Consider the following 19959-nt stretch of genomic DNA (forward strand, 5'->3'; position numbering starts at 1 on the left):
CTGAAATGAGCAACATGTCAACGAGTCCCTGGATGAAAATGAGTACGAACCGATGCAGACTACAGCCGGGCAGCCTGCTCTAGGCTGGCCCGGCCTCCACCCGTGCCAAAATGATCAGGTGCAGATGGAAACAAGTTCCTAGAGCCGTGCCTGCACGCGTGCAACCTGAGCCTGAGCCTCAGGCCACAACTGCAGGCTGGCCGGCCTACACAAGGCCGGCCAGCTCCACCTGGCAGCCACCTGCTGCACACATGCAACCACAGCTCGCCACGGAGATTTGCGACCCCTTTGACTTATCCTTTCCTAATTTTCATCCAAATTCATGCCTGAGTTAATAAAATTAAAATTTGAATGAAACACCTAGAAAGAGATGGAATTCTTACATGTTTAATCAAAGGTGCCTAAGTTTTATTTCTTATGAAATTACTTTGTGCCTTTGGAACTTTATAATAGGATCATTTGATCTTTTGCTTATTGATCTTCATGATATAATGACATGTGAGATATGCTCTTTCCTAATTCAAAGTCTTGGAGTATTTTATGAAAAATAAGCGAGGCAACTCTCATTCATGCTCAATCTTGCCAAGTCCTATCCAGAGCCATACATATACACGATATAATTTTGAACCAACATAGCTATATTTTACATTTTGAGCTTGTCAAACATCTTTGCATATGAGACATAGCATGCTCACCCTAGTACTTTAGTCATTCACGCACATGTCCATCGAATAAAGTCCATCAAATGTGGTTCTCAAGCAGCTCTTCGTCCCCCTGAAAGAAAATGAGAAAAAGGAGAGAAAGTGTGAGAAACCTTTTTGCTCGAGTAAAAAAAATAGAAGAGATGCAAGGGGAAGATGGAAGAAGCTAGAGTCAAGCACCACTCAAGGATATTTATTCTCTACACTCACTTGCACTTGACTAAAGTCTATGGTTGACATGATCTCTCAAAGACAAGTTTTTTGATCTCGCAACATAGACAGAGAAGATATGCATTACTCTATCCCTACCTTAAGCTCCACATACAGCATTTGTAGAGGTAGGAGAGACTCCATAAAAAGCCTTTGTGAGGATGAAACACCTTGAGAGACTGAGTTGCTTGAGAAAATGAGAGTATGCCTCCTATTTTGAAAAAATTGCTCTCCATTGATTTATTCTGAGGATCAATAAAGTGAAGAAGAAGGTGTTAACCACCTGGACTCCAAGATATGAGGGAATGCTTAGAAATAACTCTTATTCATATCTCTGATTTCATGACCCTGGATTTTGCTTGATCCTCTGGATCTAATTCAACCCTTTTGCTCGGGACGAGCAAAGTCTAGGTGTGGGGGCGTGTTGGCGGTCGATTTCTATGATTTTTACCAGCAACATTCTCCGGATTTCATACTTATATGGCCATCATAATGCTAAAATCATTTATCCTGATAAGTTCCACTAGTTTTGATGTTTATTTGGCCGGAATGGGAGGCCGGCCGGCCTGGCATTGTGGCCTTCCAGGCCCAAACATCACCTCACCTGCATGCTCACAAATACAACTTCATGACATAATGACAGGCACATCTCAAAGGATACATCCTACGGTCGAAAGGCCTAAGCCATGGATTGATGGACCCACATGCAGCGTCTACCGTGGTCAGGCTCAAAACCGCCTTCCTGAAGTACATGCACGGGTTGATGGACCAGTCGGTGCAATGGAGGGCTGAGAGGAGCTAGAGCTAGGCCGACCGACCTTGACTAGGCCTATATATTTTGGAAAAAAAGGCTTTTACTATTTTCTGGTGTGTTAGAGGAAATGGTGGAAAATTTATTGTAAATTATAATAAAGGATACTTGATGAATGCTGCTGTTCCTTAGTGTAAAATGGTTTGATTAAAGAAGTAGCTTGTTTCGCCACATCATTCTTCCAAGTTCCAACCTATAGATGTTCAAGATAATGTCTTCCACTATGTGTTGTACGACTTCTTGGCTAACTTTGGCTGATTATGTAAGTGTCTGCTTGGTATTATGCTAGAACATGAATAAATGAGAGAGCAAAGAGCTATAGGACCCAAATTTATTCATGATTTTGAATACAATAATATTTTTCTGATTTTTTCTAGCATACGCAGGAGGACAGGTTTATGAAGCAGTTTGTCCTAATTTGGAAGGATTAGTGAGGAGGAAATGTCGTCATCATTGTTGGACTTAGAGGAAGGTCGAGGCCACTAGGCATCGGTGAGTCAGAGGATAATAGGCAGATTAGTGGGCATGGCACCGTGAAAGCAATGACAACTGAGGAGGATAACCCGCGAGTCGCAAGAAGGGAGACAATGAGTTTTCCGCTAACTGGTAATAGTAGAAATACAAGGCAACACCAAAGCAGTTAGTTGGGGGTGTCGTTATGCAGTCGGGGATAGAGCGGCGACGGATGAAGTCACTACACCAAAACAGTTCATTTTCGTCAGCCATATTTATTTTCATTGGTCCACAGCAAACCGATGAAAACAAACATATAATTTTGTCGGCTTTGGCGGGCCGATGAAATTATACATTAGTTTCGTCGGCCGCTGCCAGGCCGACGAAACTAATGACCTATTTTCGTCGGCTTGACCTAAGCTGATGAAAGTAACTATATTTTCGTCGGCCTGCTAAGCCGACGAAATTGTAGTTGGTCCTATCTCTTCATTAGTTTCGTCGGCTTGACCTAAGTCGACAAAACTAAACGTATTTTCGTCGGTCTAACTTGGCCGACGAAATTGACCTTATCCTAACTTCAGCAGGTTACCTTCCGCCCCGCCGCGGCCTGTTGCTTTCACTTTGTTTCACTCCTGGCCGTTGCGCAGCCGCCGCCCCGCCGCTCACCGCCCGCCGCCCCACCGCCCCGCGCCCCCCGCGCCGCCCGCCGCCTCGCGCGCCCCTGCCCGCGCGCGCCCCTGTCCGTGCGGCCCTGCGTGCCCCTGCCTGCGCGCTCCTGCCCGTGCGCCCCTGCCTGTGCGCCCCCGCGCGCCCCTGCATGCCCGTGCGCCCCTGCCCGCGCCCGTGCGCCCCCGCGCGCGCCCCGCGCCCCTGCGCACGGCAGCTCGCTCCCCCGCGCCCATCCCCACACGCGGCCGCTAGTGCCCCGCGCCCCCCATGACCGTGCTGCTACCCCCACCCGCCCGCGTGCTGCCACCACCCACACGTCCGAGCCGCCACCGACGCACTCCTCTCGGCCATCCCCTGCTCGAGCTCAGGTATTAACCTGTTGATTGTACTTGTCTTTTCGTTAATACTAGTAGAAATGTGGTTGGTCTTGTTGTAACTATATTTATAATTTTGTTCGTATAAAATTTGTGATTGTTATAAGATTTCTGGTTCATTTCTTAGAAAATATATAGCATTAATGATATCTAAAACCATTTATGTTACATATGCTTGATAATTTTTGTTTGCTTAGTATCGTTAAGGAAGTAACATTCTCACTTTCGTTAATGAAGTAGCTAGTTTGAGAAAATGGGAGATGATCGAAGTTGGATGTATGATGGTTGGAAAAGTAATGGAGTGCCTACGCGAGAGTGGATGGTCAACACACAAGCTTTTGTTGATCATGAATTTTCATTGTCTCCTGGTGGTGGTTTGGTAAAGTGTCCATGTAATAAGTGTCAGAATTATTCTCATCAAGTCAAGATTGATATGGAGCATCACCTCTGCAAGTTTGGTTTCATGCCGAATTACGAGAGGTGGTACGAGCATGGGGAGTCTCAGAAGCAGGAGCCATACAACCTAGTTGATAGCTTTGCGGAACATGAAGATAGGATGGAGGCAATGATGGATGATTTTGTCGAGCAGGTTGAGAATACTGCTGAGGTCCCGGAATATTTTGGTCTTCTTGCGTTATCAAAAGAACCATTATATGGGGCCACTACTTTATCACAACTTGCTGCTGTGACACGGTTAATGGCTATTAAGTCGAAGTACAACTTTTTGGTAAGTTGTTACAATGATCTTATTGACTTAATATTGGACATGCTTCCGAAACCTCACAAGTTTCCGAAAGACTTTTACTACTCAAAGAAGCTGTTAGCTGGTTTAGGGATGCCGTATCAGAAAATCCATGTGTGTGAGAACAATTGCATGTTATTTTGGAAGAATAATGAAAATCTCAAGTACTGTTCATTTTGTAAGAAGTGCAGATACAAGAAGGTGGTTAACAAAGATGGAAGTGTGCAGATAACAAGTGTGTCCGTTAAGGTGTTACGGTACCTACCTTTGAAACCAAGGCTTCAAAAGTTGTACCTATCTCAGAAGACTGCAAAACATATGAGATGGCACAAAGAGGGAATTCGTAATAATACAGGATGCATGAGTCATCCATCCGATGGTACGGCTTGGAAGGCCCTCGATCATTACGATCCAAGTTTTGCAAGAGACCCCCGGAATATGCGTGTTGGGTTGGCCACTGATGGCTTTACTCCTTTTAACTCAAATGCAGCCTCCTACTCATGTTGGCCAGTGATTACAATTCCATACAATCTTCCACCATCATTATGCATGAAGGATGAGTATGTGTTCTTGACTCTCATTATACCTGGGCTTGACAATCCCGGTAAGCGTTTGAACATGTTCATGCAACCATTGATTGATGAACTGCATGACTTGTGGAATGGAGTTAGGACATATGACAGCAGTAGGAAAGAATACTTCAATATGCAGGTAGCATTTCTTTGGTCTATTTATGATTTCCCTGCATATGGATTGTTCTCGGTGTGGAGCATAAACGGTCGTCTATATTGTCCGGTATGCATGAGTGATACAGATGCTTTTCGTTTGAAATATGGTGGCAAATTCTGCTTCTTTAATTGTCACCGTCGGTTTTTATCTCATGATCACCCGTTCAGGAGTCAAAGAGATGTCTTTCACAAGGACACAATCGTTACTAAGGGTCCACCCAAGCGTTTGACTGGTTAGGAGATTGTAGCAACTCATTGTCGGTTAATTGCCACAGATGATGGGTTTGAAGGTTTCAAGGAGGAGCATAATTGGACTCATATAGCTGCCATTTGGAGCCTTCCTTATGCTACTGCTCTGATCCTTCCACATAATCTAGATGTAATGCATCAAGAGCGCAATATTGCTGAAAGTATAATTAGTATGGTTTTTTATTTCAAAGACAAGACTAAAGATAATTTGAAAGCTCGGCAAGACTTAGCTGAAATATGTTTTCGGCCAATCCTTAATCTGAGATCCAATCAAGTTGGACATATGGGGAAGCCATGTGCTAAGTATTATCTTAAGCCTGCAGAGCGAAAAGAGGTTCTTTTCTGGCTCAAGAACCTAAAATTTCCTGATGGATATGCAGCTAATCTGAAACGGGCGGTGAACATTGTAACTGGAAAAAATGTATGGTTCGAAGAGTCATGATTACCATATCATCATGGAAAGGTTCTTGCCTATCATGCTGCGTGGGTACCTCCCTGAAGAAATTTGGACAATGTTGGCTGAGTTAAGTTTTTTCTACAGGCAATTATGTGCAAAAGAAATTAATAAAAATACAATGAGAAAATTGAGTAAGGAAATACCTGTTTTAGTATGTAAGATGGAGAAGGTGTTTCCCCGGGTTTCATGAATGTAATGCAACACTTGTTAGAGCATTTGCCTTATGAAGCTGAGGTCGGTGGCCCCGTACAATATAGATGGATGTACTTTGTAGAACGAGACTTAAAGAGGCTTAAAGCAACCATCGGAAATAAAACACGAGTGGAGGGATGCATTGCTGAGGCATTCTATCTCAAGGAGATCTCATACTACACGAGCACATATTTTGCAGAAGAAAATAACATTAATGCTTATATACCGCGCTACCACACCTCGCATGAGACACCGAGGAGCAATCTCAAGTTGTTTCAGTGGACTGGAAAGCCCGTGGGTGCTAGTTTGGTCTATATATACACAAATATGGAGGAGATGGACAAATATTTCATGTAAGTACCACCATATATCTCATATGTGATTTGCGTTTAGCGATGTACTTGTGCTAAATAAATAATATGTAGGTTGTTTGATCAAGAAGAATGGGGACATGCACGACAACCAACAGCTAAATAGCTTGAAACCTTACGGCGTGAGGGTTTACGTGGTGGTTCCAATTTTATCACATGGTTTAGAAAACGTGTAAGCATTGCTACTCTAAGTGCCTTATTTATATAAATCATTATGAGTTAACAAAATTTTAAAACTTGTAGTGCATGAGGGATAGCAGTGTCCATGATGATCTAAGACAGCTTTCACATGGAAGCAGGACTGCAAGGAGTTATGGTTGTTATGACATAAACGGATTTCGGTTCCGTTCAACCAATTTTGAAGCAAAAAATCCACATGCTGCCACAACAAATAGTGGAGTTGTAACCACCGCGAGTGCCTCAGATGGTTCTATCACGGAGTATTTCGGTGTCATTCAGAATATAGTGGAGCTGAAGTTTGAAGGTTCAAAAGGTTTAAGAGTTGTGTTCTTTTATTATGATTAGTTCAATAATAAATTAGGTTCTGGGGTAAAGCACAACAAAAAACTTGATTTAGTGGAGGTGAACTATAAATTGTGACTTTTAGGTTACAATCGATTTGTCCTTGCACATCAAGTTGATATGGTGTATTATATGTCGTATCCATGCCGTTCGGAAAGTTTAGAACCATGGTGGATTGTTCAGAAAGTCTGTCCTCCTGGCTGATTGCCTATTACTGGAGATGAAGGTTACGATGAAAGTGAGCTTGGTCGTACTGTTCCTGAAGCATATCAGAAAGAAGAATGTAATGGACCTTTTGAAGTTGATATTGGGATGGCACTTGACAAATTAGATGGTGACACCGGTGATATAATAGTTTCTGAGATCCGTAAGAAAAAATGGCCACGTCGTGCAACCAAAGTAAAGTTGACAACATACGGAACGAGGCATGATAATTGTTATGGAGACACCATAGCTGATGAAGATGACCCCGACAACTTTTGACATGTAATGTGATGTAAAAACTAGTTTTTCTTAGTAGTGTAGTATTAGCTAATTGTTGTTATGAAACTTGTTATCTTCTATTTACCATTGCTTTATATGATATTTACAATCCATAATCTGCTTCTTTCAGGATGTCATTTGTGCACTCTTTGAAGGGAAAGAAGGATGTCTCCTCATCTTCAAGGAGTCAAGGAAAGAAGAATGATGGCTCCTCATCTTCGGTTAGGTCTTCTCTGTTTAGAGGCAGCAGTTCGCACCTCAGTCGAAGAAGTGCACTTCAGCGATGTCTAGATGAGGCTCAGCAAGTAAGTCATATTTACTTTGCATATGTAATTTAATTTCTTTAATCACACTAAATATCTACTTGTCCTTGAATAGCAAGAGGAGGTAGGTAGGGGTGCGGAGGAGGAAGGACATGTTGCGAATATGGACGGCGATGGAGATGGATGTGGAGAGGGAGATGGGTGCGAGGACAGAGAAGGATGCGAGGAGAGAGATGGAGATGCGGAGGAGGAGGCAGAGGAGGAGGAAGATGAGGATACTACTGCTCAACCTGTGTTCAGGTACTTATGATCAATTCATTAAAAATTTTATATGCGCTAGCTAACTAATACGATGTATTTAGATTTAGAGGCAACAATATGATGACTCCTGTAGCTACAAATCTGGCAAATCGTCGACATATTAGGCTACATGGGGATTGGTAAGTAATCTATTTTATTGTTGTGATTGTTTCATTCAATATTTTGTGGAGTTTAAGTAAGAAACATGATGGGTATGATGTTCTGATTGTAGGCAGTGGGATGACATTTATTGGGAGGGAAGAAATAGATTAAGATCTGTGAATGATTGGGAACACATTGTCGGTTTCACTACTCAGAATGGTCACTGTTGGAGGTGTGCTTCAGCCTGCATTGAAGTGGGAGCACTATAAGCTGCAATTAGATGATCAGGGCGTCACGACTGCAGCGAGGGTTTGGAATGAGTTCTGGGTAATTTTTGTCATAACTTGTATAACTACTTTCTATTCGATTCATTTATAAGTTCTCTAACTAATTTATTTTCATTTTTAGGAGAGGTATCATTTGCCGGAGGGGGAGAAGCAGTCTCTACAAGCTAGGGCTCGTTCTATGTTTGACAAGGCAGCGATGAAGGTGGTTAGGGACATGATGTCCAATGCTCGTATACAGTGTGTTTGCTTATACTATAAGAAGATAAAGCTGCAAGATATGAATAAAAAATTGGGCGCTTCTGAGATATATCTCCGAGAGGATGAGTATCTTCAAGTTGATATTAGTGGTTTGCCTTGGTTGAGAAAGTGTCCAGATGCTTGGCGAGCACTTTGTGCTTATTGTGCTTCACCTAGCTTTGTGGAAAAATCCAGGATGAAGAGAGCTAATCGTCGAGTAGGACCACGGGTTACACAAAGATATAGGGCCGATGGACATCTTCGTTTGGCTCGTCGAATGGTAGCTGTTTATTATTTCAATTTGATTATTATGTACTTGTTTGCAATATCACAGTTTCTTATTTGGCAGGAGGCACAAAGTGGGGTGGCCCCAAGCTATATTGAGACATACATTTGAGGCCACCACGACGCTGATCCTACACAGCCAGAATTGCTTTGCAGTGAGAATGCCACACAGACTCTGGTTAGTACAACAATTTGATTTCAATTAAGCGATGAAACGAATATTATCTTAATATTGCTTGCTTGAATGGTAGGTGAGATATGGTGATGAAATGGTGGCACGTCATGGGGAGGAGTACGATTGGAGGCGGAGTGATGTGGAAGTCGGTGCCTTATACTCAAGTGGGGGAGGAAAGAGTATGGCAGGTTCAGCATGTTGAATGGCGTTATTGACACAAGTGGTGTTTTGAGTGAGGCAAGGTGTTCTCAGTCCTCTTAGAGTTCCGGGGGCTACGAAAGGGAAAGTCGACTGCAGGAGGAGATAAGGCAGCAAAGAGAGGCGATGCAGAGGCAAGAGGAGTGGGCAAGGCAATAACACGAGCACATGCAAGGTTTTTTCGCTCAACAACGACAGAGCTTCAGTTACTATGCAAGTTTGATATTTTTGAAGTCGTTGTGCACTTTCTCATTGCTATAAGATACCTGATTTATTATCAATTTTAGAAAATGTTAGCGGCTACCTTGGATCACAATTTATTTTGTCACCTCTTCCTTCGCCTCCTCCACCATCGCCGACTTTTGCACCGTACATGCATCTACCATCTCCACAGGTGGTAATTCTTTCGTATAACTAGCAATGCTCACATTTTTTTTATATATAAGGACTATATGCATTTAACTTTGTCTATAATCAGGGTTCGACAAGTACTCATCCTCGAGGAGTTTCTGGCAGCCCGTCCACGCCAGCATCGACAGCGTGTAACATTTCTAGAGGTGACGGCGGTGGCGGACATAATATTAGCCCTCATTGACGTGCTTTTGCGTTTCGTTGACACATATATTTTACTTAGACTATGGATTTCATGATTGCACATATTGGATGTATTTTATGATTATGCTTATGGATGGCTATTTTTATGTTAATTAACTGTTATTTGTAATTCTGGAAAACTGTTATTCATAACTCTGGAAAACTATGGTAAGTACAACAGCTGTTTTGCCAGTATTTTCGTCTAATTAGTTTCGTCGGCTTAACTAGCCGACGAAAATACTGGATGCGCTTCAGTATTTTCGTTGACACATATATACGCTTCAGTATTTTCGTTGACACATATATATTATTTAGACTATGGACTTCATGATTGCACGTATTTGATGTATTTTATGATTATGCTTATGGATGGCTATTTTTATGTTAATTAACTGTTATTTGTAATTCTGAAAAACTGTTATTCGTAATTCTGGAAAACTATGGAAAGTGCAGCAGCTGTTTGCCCAGTATTTTCGTCTAATTAGTTTCGTCGACTTAACTGGCCGACGAAAATACTGAAGCGTATTCAGTATTTTCGTCGGCTAGTTAAGCCGACGAAACTAATTGACTTATTTTCGTCGGTCTTAAGGACTGACGAAACAAACTCCGTTTAGTTTCCTCGGCCAGCTTAGCCGATGAAAATACGTTTATTTTCGTCGGATTGAGTGGCTGACGAAAATCCGTTCATTTTCATCAATTTTATTCCGTCAGCCGTTTTTCGTCGGCCGACCGATGAATATATGTATTTTCGACGGCTTTTGGGCTATTTTCGACGGTTTCTGACCGACGAAATTAAACTGTTTTCTTATAGTGAGTGGAGCAAGAAAAATAGAAATAAGAACCATTCACCACAACCTGTTCAGGTGAACATTCACCATACGGACAGCTGTCAACATGACAGCTGTCAACATAGTCAGCGCTTAGGACATATAGATCTCGATCCGTTATCACCCTATCTAGATCCCTTTTCTAATCTATCTATTCCATTCCTCTATCTTCCTTCCTGCACTGACTGCGAATCTGCCTAAGCTTCGACGACCTCCACTAATCTTGTTGGCTCTAGGAGCGCCGGTGCCGCACACGGTTGCCGGAACCACCGGCTACACTCTATATCGCCTCACGTTTGATATATGCCAACGCCACCCATCACCATCTTGCTCGCTCACGGCAGGCGGAGCCACCACTGCCTCATCGCCGCACTTCGCTACGGACCACCTAGCCAGTCACCATCGTCGATTTCATCCATCCCTATCGACGCCGGTGAATCCTTCCCCCACCCCGACCCCAATTCAATTCCCCCGACTCAAATCAAGACCCTTCCAAATCAAGAAAAAATCCCCAAATTGGCAAGTTGAGCCTGTAAGCAAATATCCCCAATTTGATTACCTGCATTGTAACCCTAGAAATACACTACTCAGATCTCTAGTCACTGCTTTCTGATCCGATATCAAGTCGGGCGGAGCAATTCAACAATACAAGGAAGCCATAACCACTCCATAGGTTAGACCCCATACTCTGCTCCATCGTGCCTACCACAGCGCCCATGCCTCTCACCAAATGCCCCCCTCTATCGCGAGCGGAAGATGGCTTGCCAGCATCAAGGTGTCGTTGTGATGACAAAGCACCGGCAGCGAGTGTTCCCTCTGCTGCAAAGTCGAAACAAACTGCATCATCGACCATTGTACCAGAGGCGACGAGGGACGCACTTGACAACATCCCAATAGGCAGAGTCGACTCTTACAAGATATTCAACAAGATCGGTGCAGGAGCCTTCAGCAATGTGTGGAAGGCGCGCCACCTCCATACTGGCAAGAAGGTCGCCATCAAGTCCATACGCGCTAGTAGAATGGCGCTTCTACGTGAGGCCGCTCTCATGACGGCGTGTGCGGGAAACCCTGCCGTGGTGGAGTTGCAAGAGGTGGTGCGCGCCGTGGAGATGGACAAGCTCTACCTCGTCATGGAGTATGCTGGGGCTAGCCTGGATTCCATCATCAGTGCGCGCTACCATGTCGCCCGGCCATTCACAGAGGATGAGATGCGTCGCGTGATGAGGCGGCTGTTGCGTGGCGTGAAGATTATGCACGAGCATGGCATTGTGCATTGCGACCTTAAGCCACCAAATGTTCTCGTCAACAAGGAGGATGGCCGGGGTCGGATCCTGAAGATCTGTGACCTCGGCCTTGCTAGGTGGGTGACCTTGCCGCCCCCAGACACCTCAGGGCGTGTCCATGGTACGCTCTGGTACATGGCACCAGAGCAGCTCATGGGAGACATGGACTGCAGCGCGGCTGTGGACATGTGGTCACTAGGAGGCATCATGGCGGAGCTCGTCACCGGGAAGCCGATCTTCCAAGGCAACGATGTGTTCAAGCAGTTGCACGAGATCGTTCACCTCCTCGGGATCCCTGATGAGGTGTCGTTGATGCCGCTAGGTGTGTCGGCCTCAATGCCAAGCCAGCTACGAGACGCGGTGCCAGAGGAGCGACTCTCGGCGGCTGGCTTCGACGTCTTGCGTGGCTTGCTGAATTTTGACCAGAGCGACAGGCTCACCGCGGCGGCAGCACTCCAGATGCCGTGGTTCACAGTGAAGGATGCCGATGCTCCATCACCGGCAAGGGCGTGAAGTGAGAAGCTGGAGTGCTGGACTTGCGTTAGTATACAAAGTGGTCGATATACTTATATGGAGTTTGCCTAGTGCCATTCTGTGTATGTAAAGAAGGTAGTGTAAGATTTATCTTTAAATTAAATTTGTATTGATCATTAGATGCGATGTTGCAAAAGGTCAATCATAAATTCAGTCTGTGATTATGGCCTTTACTGAAATGGTGTGTACATATGTAGGGAACCGTTTGGGAGGGCTCTACCAAAATGGCTTTACCGGTGAAGTCGAAGCCGGTGAAGCAAAAAAATTAGCTTCACCGGCTTCTAGTTCATTTTTACTCCGGCTTACAAAACACAGCTTCAGGCTATAGTGTCTCGATTTGCACAAAACAGATGAAGCTGAAGCTGGTAAAAGCCTTTCCAAACGGGAATACGTTGATTTTGCTTCTGAAATCTTTTCTAGACTTCTCCTGCTTTCTTGATATCTGGCGATATTCAGTTGTGACCTTCTATTTTGTACTTGCTATTTTCCCATATACTCTGAGAAATGGCAGCCATATATATTGTACTATGAGAAATGCCAGCCATATATATATTGTACTGATTAACATGGATCGATTGATCACATGCTGAACGTATATATGAGCTGCTTGGTTTGTGGAATCACCTCATCCCATGAATTTTGGTGGGACCACCCTATTCCTCCTGCTCATACTAATTATTAGCTTGTGATGGATGAGGACTTGCCATGGACAGACCCATTCCATTCGACTAATTAACCGAAAAGAAGTTAGGAGAGAGAAGATGCTGGACCACCCTATTCCCCAAACCAAATACCCCAACAGTGATCTTCAGTTCGCTTGATGCGGCATTGTAAAGTTGATACTCATTAATGCTAGGTGACTCATACCGATGTATAACAAGTTGAATACAAACATAATATAATAATAACTGACTCATGTTCTGTTCTTGCCTACTATGGTATATTATTAGATACTCTTGCAAGTTGCAACCTATCAATATTAGATATGATAGGATATCCAAGTTCCGGGAGATGTATTCCGGAGTCTTGCATGATGAGATGATCGTTCTTTTCAACATCAAGATGGAGGCAAAATCAGAATTAAAATATTCTTTCTTGGCAGTTAGCTGTGCGTGTGCATGCTTCTCTCTGTCAGATTAGCATGTTTGGCTGAGACTTGGAGCCTGTTGCATGCTCTTGTTCCTCTTTTGCATCAGCCTTCCGTCATCTCCTTCTGTCCATGAAGGCGCTGGCGCTGGCTCGGTGCGGCAAGGTGGTCATGGCTGAATCCAACTTGAGCCTTGCACATGGTGGAAAAAGGAATGTGCGGATTGCAAAGCTCTTTTTTACCACGTGGTCGATTGCAGGATTACGAGCAAGTCTGCTTTCCTATTTCCATGTGGTGGGGCTAAATTGACTCATTTCTTTATTCTTTTTTAGTAGCTGGTTGTTATTTGTTCTCATGTATCATGGATTACGATTAGAGCTAGGACTTGTGCCATGTTATTGCTAGGCAGGCTGCAACACGATTTTTGGTACATCCAAAACACGGCACAGCATGATAAATTCCGAACCATGATGGTACGGAACGAACACGATGGCCTGTGTGTAGCCCTCATGTTGGGCCATCCTAGTGGCATGATAGAAAATAGCCTGTCAACCTACGCCCGTTGTTCTAATATTGGATCAGTTTATGTTGCTTTCTTTCAAGGAAGGAGCCATTCATGAAACTGACGAATTTTGCCTTTCATGTAAGTAAATCTCTTCGTGTGGCGAAGAGTACCTAAGCAGGCGAGCGTCCATATAACACTCTAGGTGTTAAAAATCCTAAATAAGAAAATCTAAATATAGTATCATGCATAATAATCCAAAATCATTGAAACAATGCATTTAATTATGTGTTTGCATATGCATGTGTATGAATGTGTATGTTCATGTGTATGTATGTGTGTATAGGAGACTTTTTCCTTTTATGTTTATAACCATATATGCTCAACTTGTTATAAATAAATATACTATAAAAACACACTCATATTTTAGTACTTACAAAGTGAACTGCAAACACCATTTGCAAATTCAAATATTAAACACATAAGATGAATAGATATTCAAATCCTAGTAGTTAAATTTATAATAACTTCTAAACTAAAGCTCAAATGAACCTTGATCTAAAATGAAAGTCGTAGATTTTCAAATTCCTACAAATTTTATGTTCAAAATTTTGAAAAAAATTAATTTGAATCCTGACCCTTTTCTCTCTCTCTCTCTCCCTCCCTCTCTCTTCTCTCCCCTCCCCTGTTCTATCCCGTCGAGGGGTAGCGGCTGCCGGCCACCTAGCCGACGATGCTTGCCGGCGAGCCGTGCCAAAGCACAGCGCCGCGACAAGCCCCGACCGGCCCGCGGCCAAATCACCCTCTCCTGCCCTGAATCCACACATACCCAACGCGCGCGCCACGCGGCCATCGATTCCCGACGGCCGAGCCACGACGCGCCGGCGACGTCGCGCCCTTGCTGCGGCCTTATCCCGGCTGCACCTCCCTTAGCTTGGCCGCACCCAGCCCCTCCTCCCCCTGCGCGCCTATAAAAGGGCTGCACCAAGCCCCTACTCACACGCGTCCGAGTATCACCACCACCGCGCCTTTAGTGCCACCACTCAACCTCGCCGTCGAGTCCCACTTTCCGCTCCTACTCCGCCAAAATCGAGGCTCTAAACGGGTCGCCCTCGACATGCTGGTACTCCCTGGTTTCCCCACATGCTGGTACTCCCTGGCTTCCCCACGCTGCCCTCACTCGCCGGACCGCCGCCCCCCACCGCCCGCAACTCGCCGAAGCTCCTGCTCACCGCCGGTAGCCCAACTCCGGCCACCTTAGCCCCAACTCTCGACCTCCTCGTGCTCCCCCACCACTTTTCCCTCGCCGCCGACTAGTTCCCTCGTCGAAATTTGACCGCCAACCATGGCAGCCCAGCCTAAGAACTACATTGCAATCACTAGTTCTTCTTAGAATCCTTTCTGCTAGATCCAGGGACCTACCTGCGAGAACTCGAGTACTTTTATTTTATTTTCAAGAGGCTGTCAAGTGTAAAATCAATCTAAAATCATAGAAAAATAAAAAAAAATGCAAACTAAAATTTGTTGTGACCCTCTCGATGAATCCTACAACTTTTGCATAGAAGGATAACCAGTTACAAACTATAACTTGATCTAAAATTAATCTTGTTTTAAATAGCCCATAAATATATCTCTTGATATAGGATAGTACTATGGATGATTTTTGGACTGTAAGCTAGTCTGTGCTTGTTAAGACTTGTGTAAAAATTTTAAGGCTGGAACAAGTCTCTACGGGTAGTTTTTATTAGACCTTATTTGATGCTATTTTGCTAGAGTTATCTGTTCATACTGTTCTACTGATATTTTAGATATTTTAGGGTTGAAACTTTTACAGTAGAGTAATCTTGATGCATAAATGCTATGGATAAAGTTTAGAATTTTTTACTTCTGTCTAACTTGCTCATATATTTTAGTTAAAAAAACTATATTAAATCAAAGTAACTAGTTCTGGTTCCTAGAAAAATAAGAAATTTTAACCAAAAACTACATTTGAGTAGATTATCATGTTGGAAAAGTTTAAGATACAGAAATTTTATGGAACTGCCTGTAGAAATAAATCTTGATTAATATAGATATATCTTAACTTATTTTCTATACTCTGTATCTTGCACACTAAAATCTAAAAAATTTTACAGTAGAGTACTCAGTAAAATATTTTAAATATGCAGCTCGTCAGGGTCCGACAGTGTCGGAGGAAATCTCCAGCCGGGTGGCGGTAAGCACCCGCCTAATCCTAGTTAAGGATGGGTTTGGTGGAGACTTAGGAGCGCTCGATCGGTGAGCGGATGAACACAGGAAGGATGCAAGGATTTAGAGTGGTTCGGGCCGCCGGAGCGTAAAACCCTACGTCCACTTTAGTGTTGTATTGACTATGCAAGCCTGAACGGAGAGCAGCGTGAACGCGTGTGTGTAAGAACTTGTCCTCTAACGAGTGCACACTCCCTTTTATAGTTCAAGGGAGGTCCTTACACTGTGCGGGACCCCGACAGGTGGGCCCGACCAACAGGGGCCTACTCTATGTGATATGGAGATCTCCTTCTCCAACCCCTTGTTGCTGCCTTCACGGTTGGGAAGATAACGTGCGTATCTACAACTCGGATGCGGTCGTGTGCTGTCTTGCAGGCACAGTGTCCGCTGTCAGTGTTACCCAACAGTGGTGCTGTGCTGCCACTGTTGGGTGCGATTCTGACAGGCGTGGGGGCAGAGTTGACCTGCCGCGTCGTTGCCTCCGTGCGCACTGTAGTAGCGCACGCCTGGGCTCTCTTGTTACAACCCATCATTACGCTGCGCGCGGTGCCGTGACGGGACTGCACGCCGCTGGCGCACAGTACACGGTGACACGACGCGCCGCCTTGGAAACAGGCGGGCTTACCGTGGTGTCAGCCTACCTGCCCCGTGTGTCAGTGGTAGACCACTCTTTTTGACTTGGGGGCGCCCGACTCAGCTACCGCATTAAATGCTGGTTGGTGGGCTGGAGACCCGCGAAGGGCCTCTTGCCACACGCACGTAGCAGGGCCAGCCCCGCTCCCTCCGCAGGGGCGGCACGTGGCGGCACCGGACCCCTCCCTGGGGGGAGGGGGTCCGGGCCTCCGAGGCCTGTTGGAGCGGTCAGGCCCGTGATGGTCCGGCCATCACACGCGGTGGCCCCGGACCTCCCTGGGGAGTCCGGGTCCGCGGGAACTACCCGAGAGCTCCCTTGCCTTCCATGGCATGCGGAGGTCCCGGACCTCAGGGAGCACGGGGAGGGTCCGGAGACCTCGGTCCCAGCTGTCAGGCCCGGGCCGTACGCCACGTCACCCAGAAGGCAAGGGGGAGATCACGTATGGTGATACGCTAAGGGCTTGGACACCCTAGCTGGAGGTACCCCTGTCTGTATGTACCGACAGACAGGTTCGCCTCCGACAACTGGTAACTCCCACGCTAGATCCGTATCTTGCCCTATACCGATCAATTAGTTTGTATGACCTCGCACGCCGGTCAAATGTGCATTAAAACAACACCATGATGCGAAAAAACTGAGAGCCACCTATCAAGACCGCATTAATTCGCCCAGGTAGCCGGATTTTTCTACCACACGGTGCCACAGAGTAATTACAGCTTGCCGGAGGTCTGGATTATTATTCAGCTCGCGCCGCGAATAGACCGGCCATCACTAAAATGCAACAAGGCATATTTTGTATATCAAATGCACAGACCCTCCCAATTGTAACCTCGGGACTAGACCAATTGCAACTATAACACCCTACTAATTACAACTTCGTGGAACTAATTGCAACAGACCTGATCCAGTTGCGACTGGACATGAACCAATGGCAACGGTATCCGACCCAGTTGCAACCCAACGTGAACAAATTGCAACTAGAGTCGACCTAGTTTCAACTATGCGGCTAGCCCAATTGCAACAAGGATGGGTGCATTCTCTGTACAAAATGCACCCAGATACATTATAGAAATACTATATATATATTATATATATATATATATATATCATAACAGTACATCATTAAAAGTGCTGCTTGAATATATGTTTTTCGCCTAGTTTTCAACGCTACTTGAGGAGGCACGGTGCTGCGGGTTCGCCCACTCACGAAGACTAATGTATTTAGAGTCCGTTGCTAATTCGTGATCTTTACTAAAAAATATGCCCATTGGAGGGATCACTTGATGCATAATAAAATGATATAAATAGGCTACTACTTCTAGGAGTTGCTTCTCATGGAGTGGCCCCATGTTTTTTCTTGGATGAATCTGCAATGAATGAATCCACGGAAAGATTAAGCAATGTTAGATAGATGCAAAAAAATATACACATATACATATATCACTAATAAAGAGTAGTCCCTTGCACGTTCAGAATCAGTTGCGTATCTTCCTTGCACTCGTATATGCTCACACATGTACTACCCGTTGGAGCGGTCAGGCCCGTGATGGTCCGGCCATCACACGCGGCGGCCCCGGACCTCCCTAGGGAGTCCGGGTCCGCGGGAGCTACCCGAGAGCTCCCTTGCCTTCCGTGGCATGCGGAGGTCCCGGACCTCAGGGAGCACGGGGAGGGTCCGGAGACCTTGGTCCCAGCTGTCAGGCCCGGGCTGTACGCCACGTCACCTAGAAGGCAAGGGGGAGATCACGTATGGTAATACGCTAAGGGCCTAGACACCCTAGCAGGAGGTACCCCTGTCTATATGTACCGACAGAGGCCCCCGGGCCCACCTCGGGTGAAGAACGAACCCGCAGGTGGGGCCAGTTTCCCAGCATTGCACCGGGTGGACAGCTCGTTCCCCCCGGGGGAGGGCATGGATGACCTTTCCCCCAAAGCGGGATCCCCGAGGGGCCCGTCCCCCGCTCGCGCTGTGCGCGTCAGGCGGTTCAGATTCTTGTCTTATTCGAGCCCGTCCCGCAGCTCGGGCGGTTCGAATTCCGCCTTTCCCCCTTCCATCCCGTAGTCACGCCATTGACCGGTGGGCCCGGGCCCACCGGTCATTGGGTGTGAGAGGAGGGGGCCTGGTGCAGGCAACCGTTCGACTTCTCCTCGGTCGCCGTAGAGCGCAAGAGGGCAACAACCTTTTGCATAAAAGGTGAGCGCCGAAAAGAATGGCTACCTTTTCGCTCTTGCCATCAACAGACGCCGTAGCACCTCTTCGCCTTCGCAATCTTCCTTGCGATCAGCTTTCTTGTGCTCAGCTTCCTTCTCCTCCCCGCTCCCTTGCGATCCATCCTCAGCGACCTCAACATCCATCGCGATGTCTTCGCTTCCTTTTCCACGCCGCTTCCAGAGCCAGGCTCAGCTGAACTCAGTGCGCCGCCTCCTAGGATGGTCCGCGCCGGCGCAAGCCGGGAAGGTTAGGGCCAGCAAGATCCCCCTCCACGACCTTGCCGCGGGGGGAGTTCGTTCTCTTTAACTCGTACATTATGTGTGGGTTGGTTCCTCCGATTTCCTCCTTCTTCCTCCTACTCCTGGAGGAGTTCGGCCTCCAACTTCAACATCTCACCCCCCACTCCGTCCTCCTCATGGCGATCTTCGCCCACTTTATGGAGATGTTCGTGGGGGTACGCCCCTGCACCACCATCTTCCGGCATTTCTATGCCTTGGTCGGGACCAAGAGGTGCAAGCGCGAGATCGGTGCTTACTACTTCCAGCTCCGGCACGGGATGGCGAACTCCTACATCGCCGCCTTCTCCAGCTCCAAGTGGGAGGACTGGCGCGAAGGCTGGGTCATCGCGACGGCTGACCCACACGACCGCCTGGAGCTGCCAACAGATGTACCCCAGGGCGATCGGAGCACCTGGAAGGCCAAGCCAATGATTCCGAAGGAGCTCGACCCGGTCCTTTATCGGGTCAAGAATCTCCAAAGGAGCGGCCTGACATCCATGATGGTGCTAGGTGACTTCCTGAAGCGGCGAATCGCCCCCCTGCAGCAGCGGTCCCGGATGGCCTACATGTACACAGGGCTAAATGACTGCTGCAGGATCGCGCGCGGGCCCGGCGCCGACTTCACCAGAGCGGAGCTGGAGGCGGCGGTCTGGGCGATGACCAGCGAGGCGTTCAGACTAGAGTCCCTAGTCCTCCCGAGCGAGGTCAAGGCCCTATGCGAGGACCAGGCGCTGCGGTCATCAATCCTGGCATCGATGCCGACCCTGGACGAGGGCGGCCTGGCGGTTCGGCAGCTGGGAGGCGACCCCAACCGCGGGCTCCAGATCCCCGGCACCACACCGAACCGCCTGCAGCGCACCAGCGAAGGTCCCGGGGAGCTAGGACCTGGAGGTCCGCCTCCCGCCGGGAAAGGGAAAGAGAAGGCGCCGGTGCCGGAGCACCGGCACAAGGA

At 46.6% G+C, this 19959-nt stretch overlaps 1 protein-coding gene across 1 annotated transcript; it reads left to right on the plus strand.

The window, feature by feature from the left end:
* Positions 1-3651: 3651 nt before the first annotated feature.
* LOC112892543 (cyclin-dependent kinase 16-like) lies at positions 3652-12026 on the plus strand. Its single transcript, XM_025959682.1, has 7 exons — positions 3652-3945; positions 4108-4217; positions 7093-7183; positions 7341-7525; positions 7843-7954; positions 8036-8144; positions 11092-12026. Exons 1-7 carry the CDS (start codon positions 3652-3654, stop codon positions 12024-12026), a joined length of 1836 nt encoding a protein of 611 aa, XP_025815467.1.
* Positions 12027-19959: the final 7933 nt, after the last annotated feature.

This window comes from Panicum hallii, chromosome 5 (assembly GCF_002211085.1).
Source record: "Panicum hallii strain FIL2 chromosome 5, PHallii_v3.1, whole genome shotgun sequence".
Taxonomy (NCBI): Eukaryota; Viridiplantae; Streptophyta; class Magnoliopsida; order Poales; family Poaceae; genus Panicum; species Panicum hallii.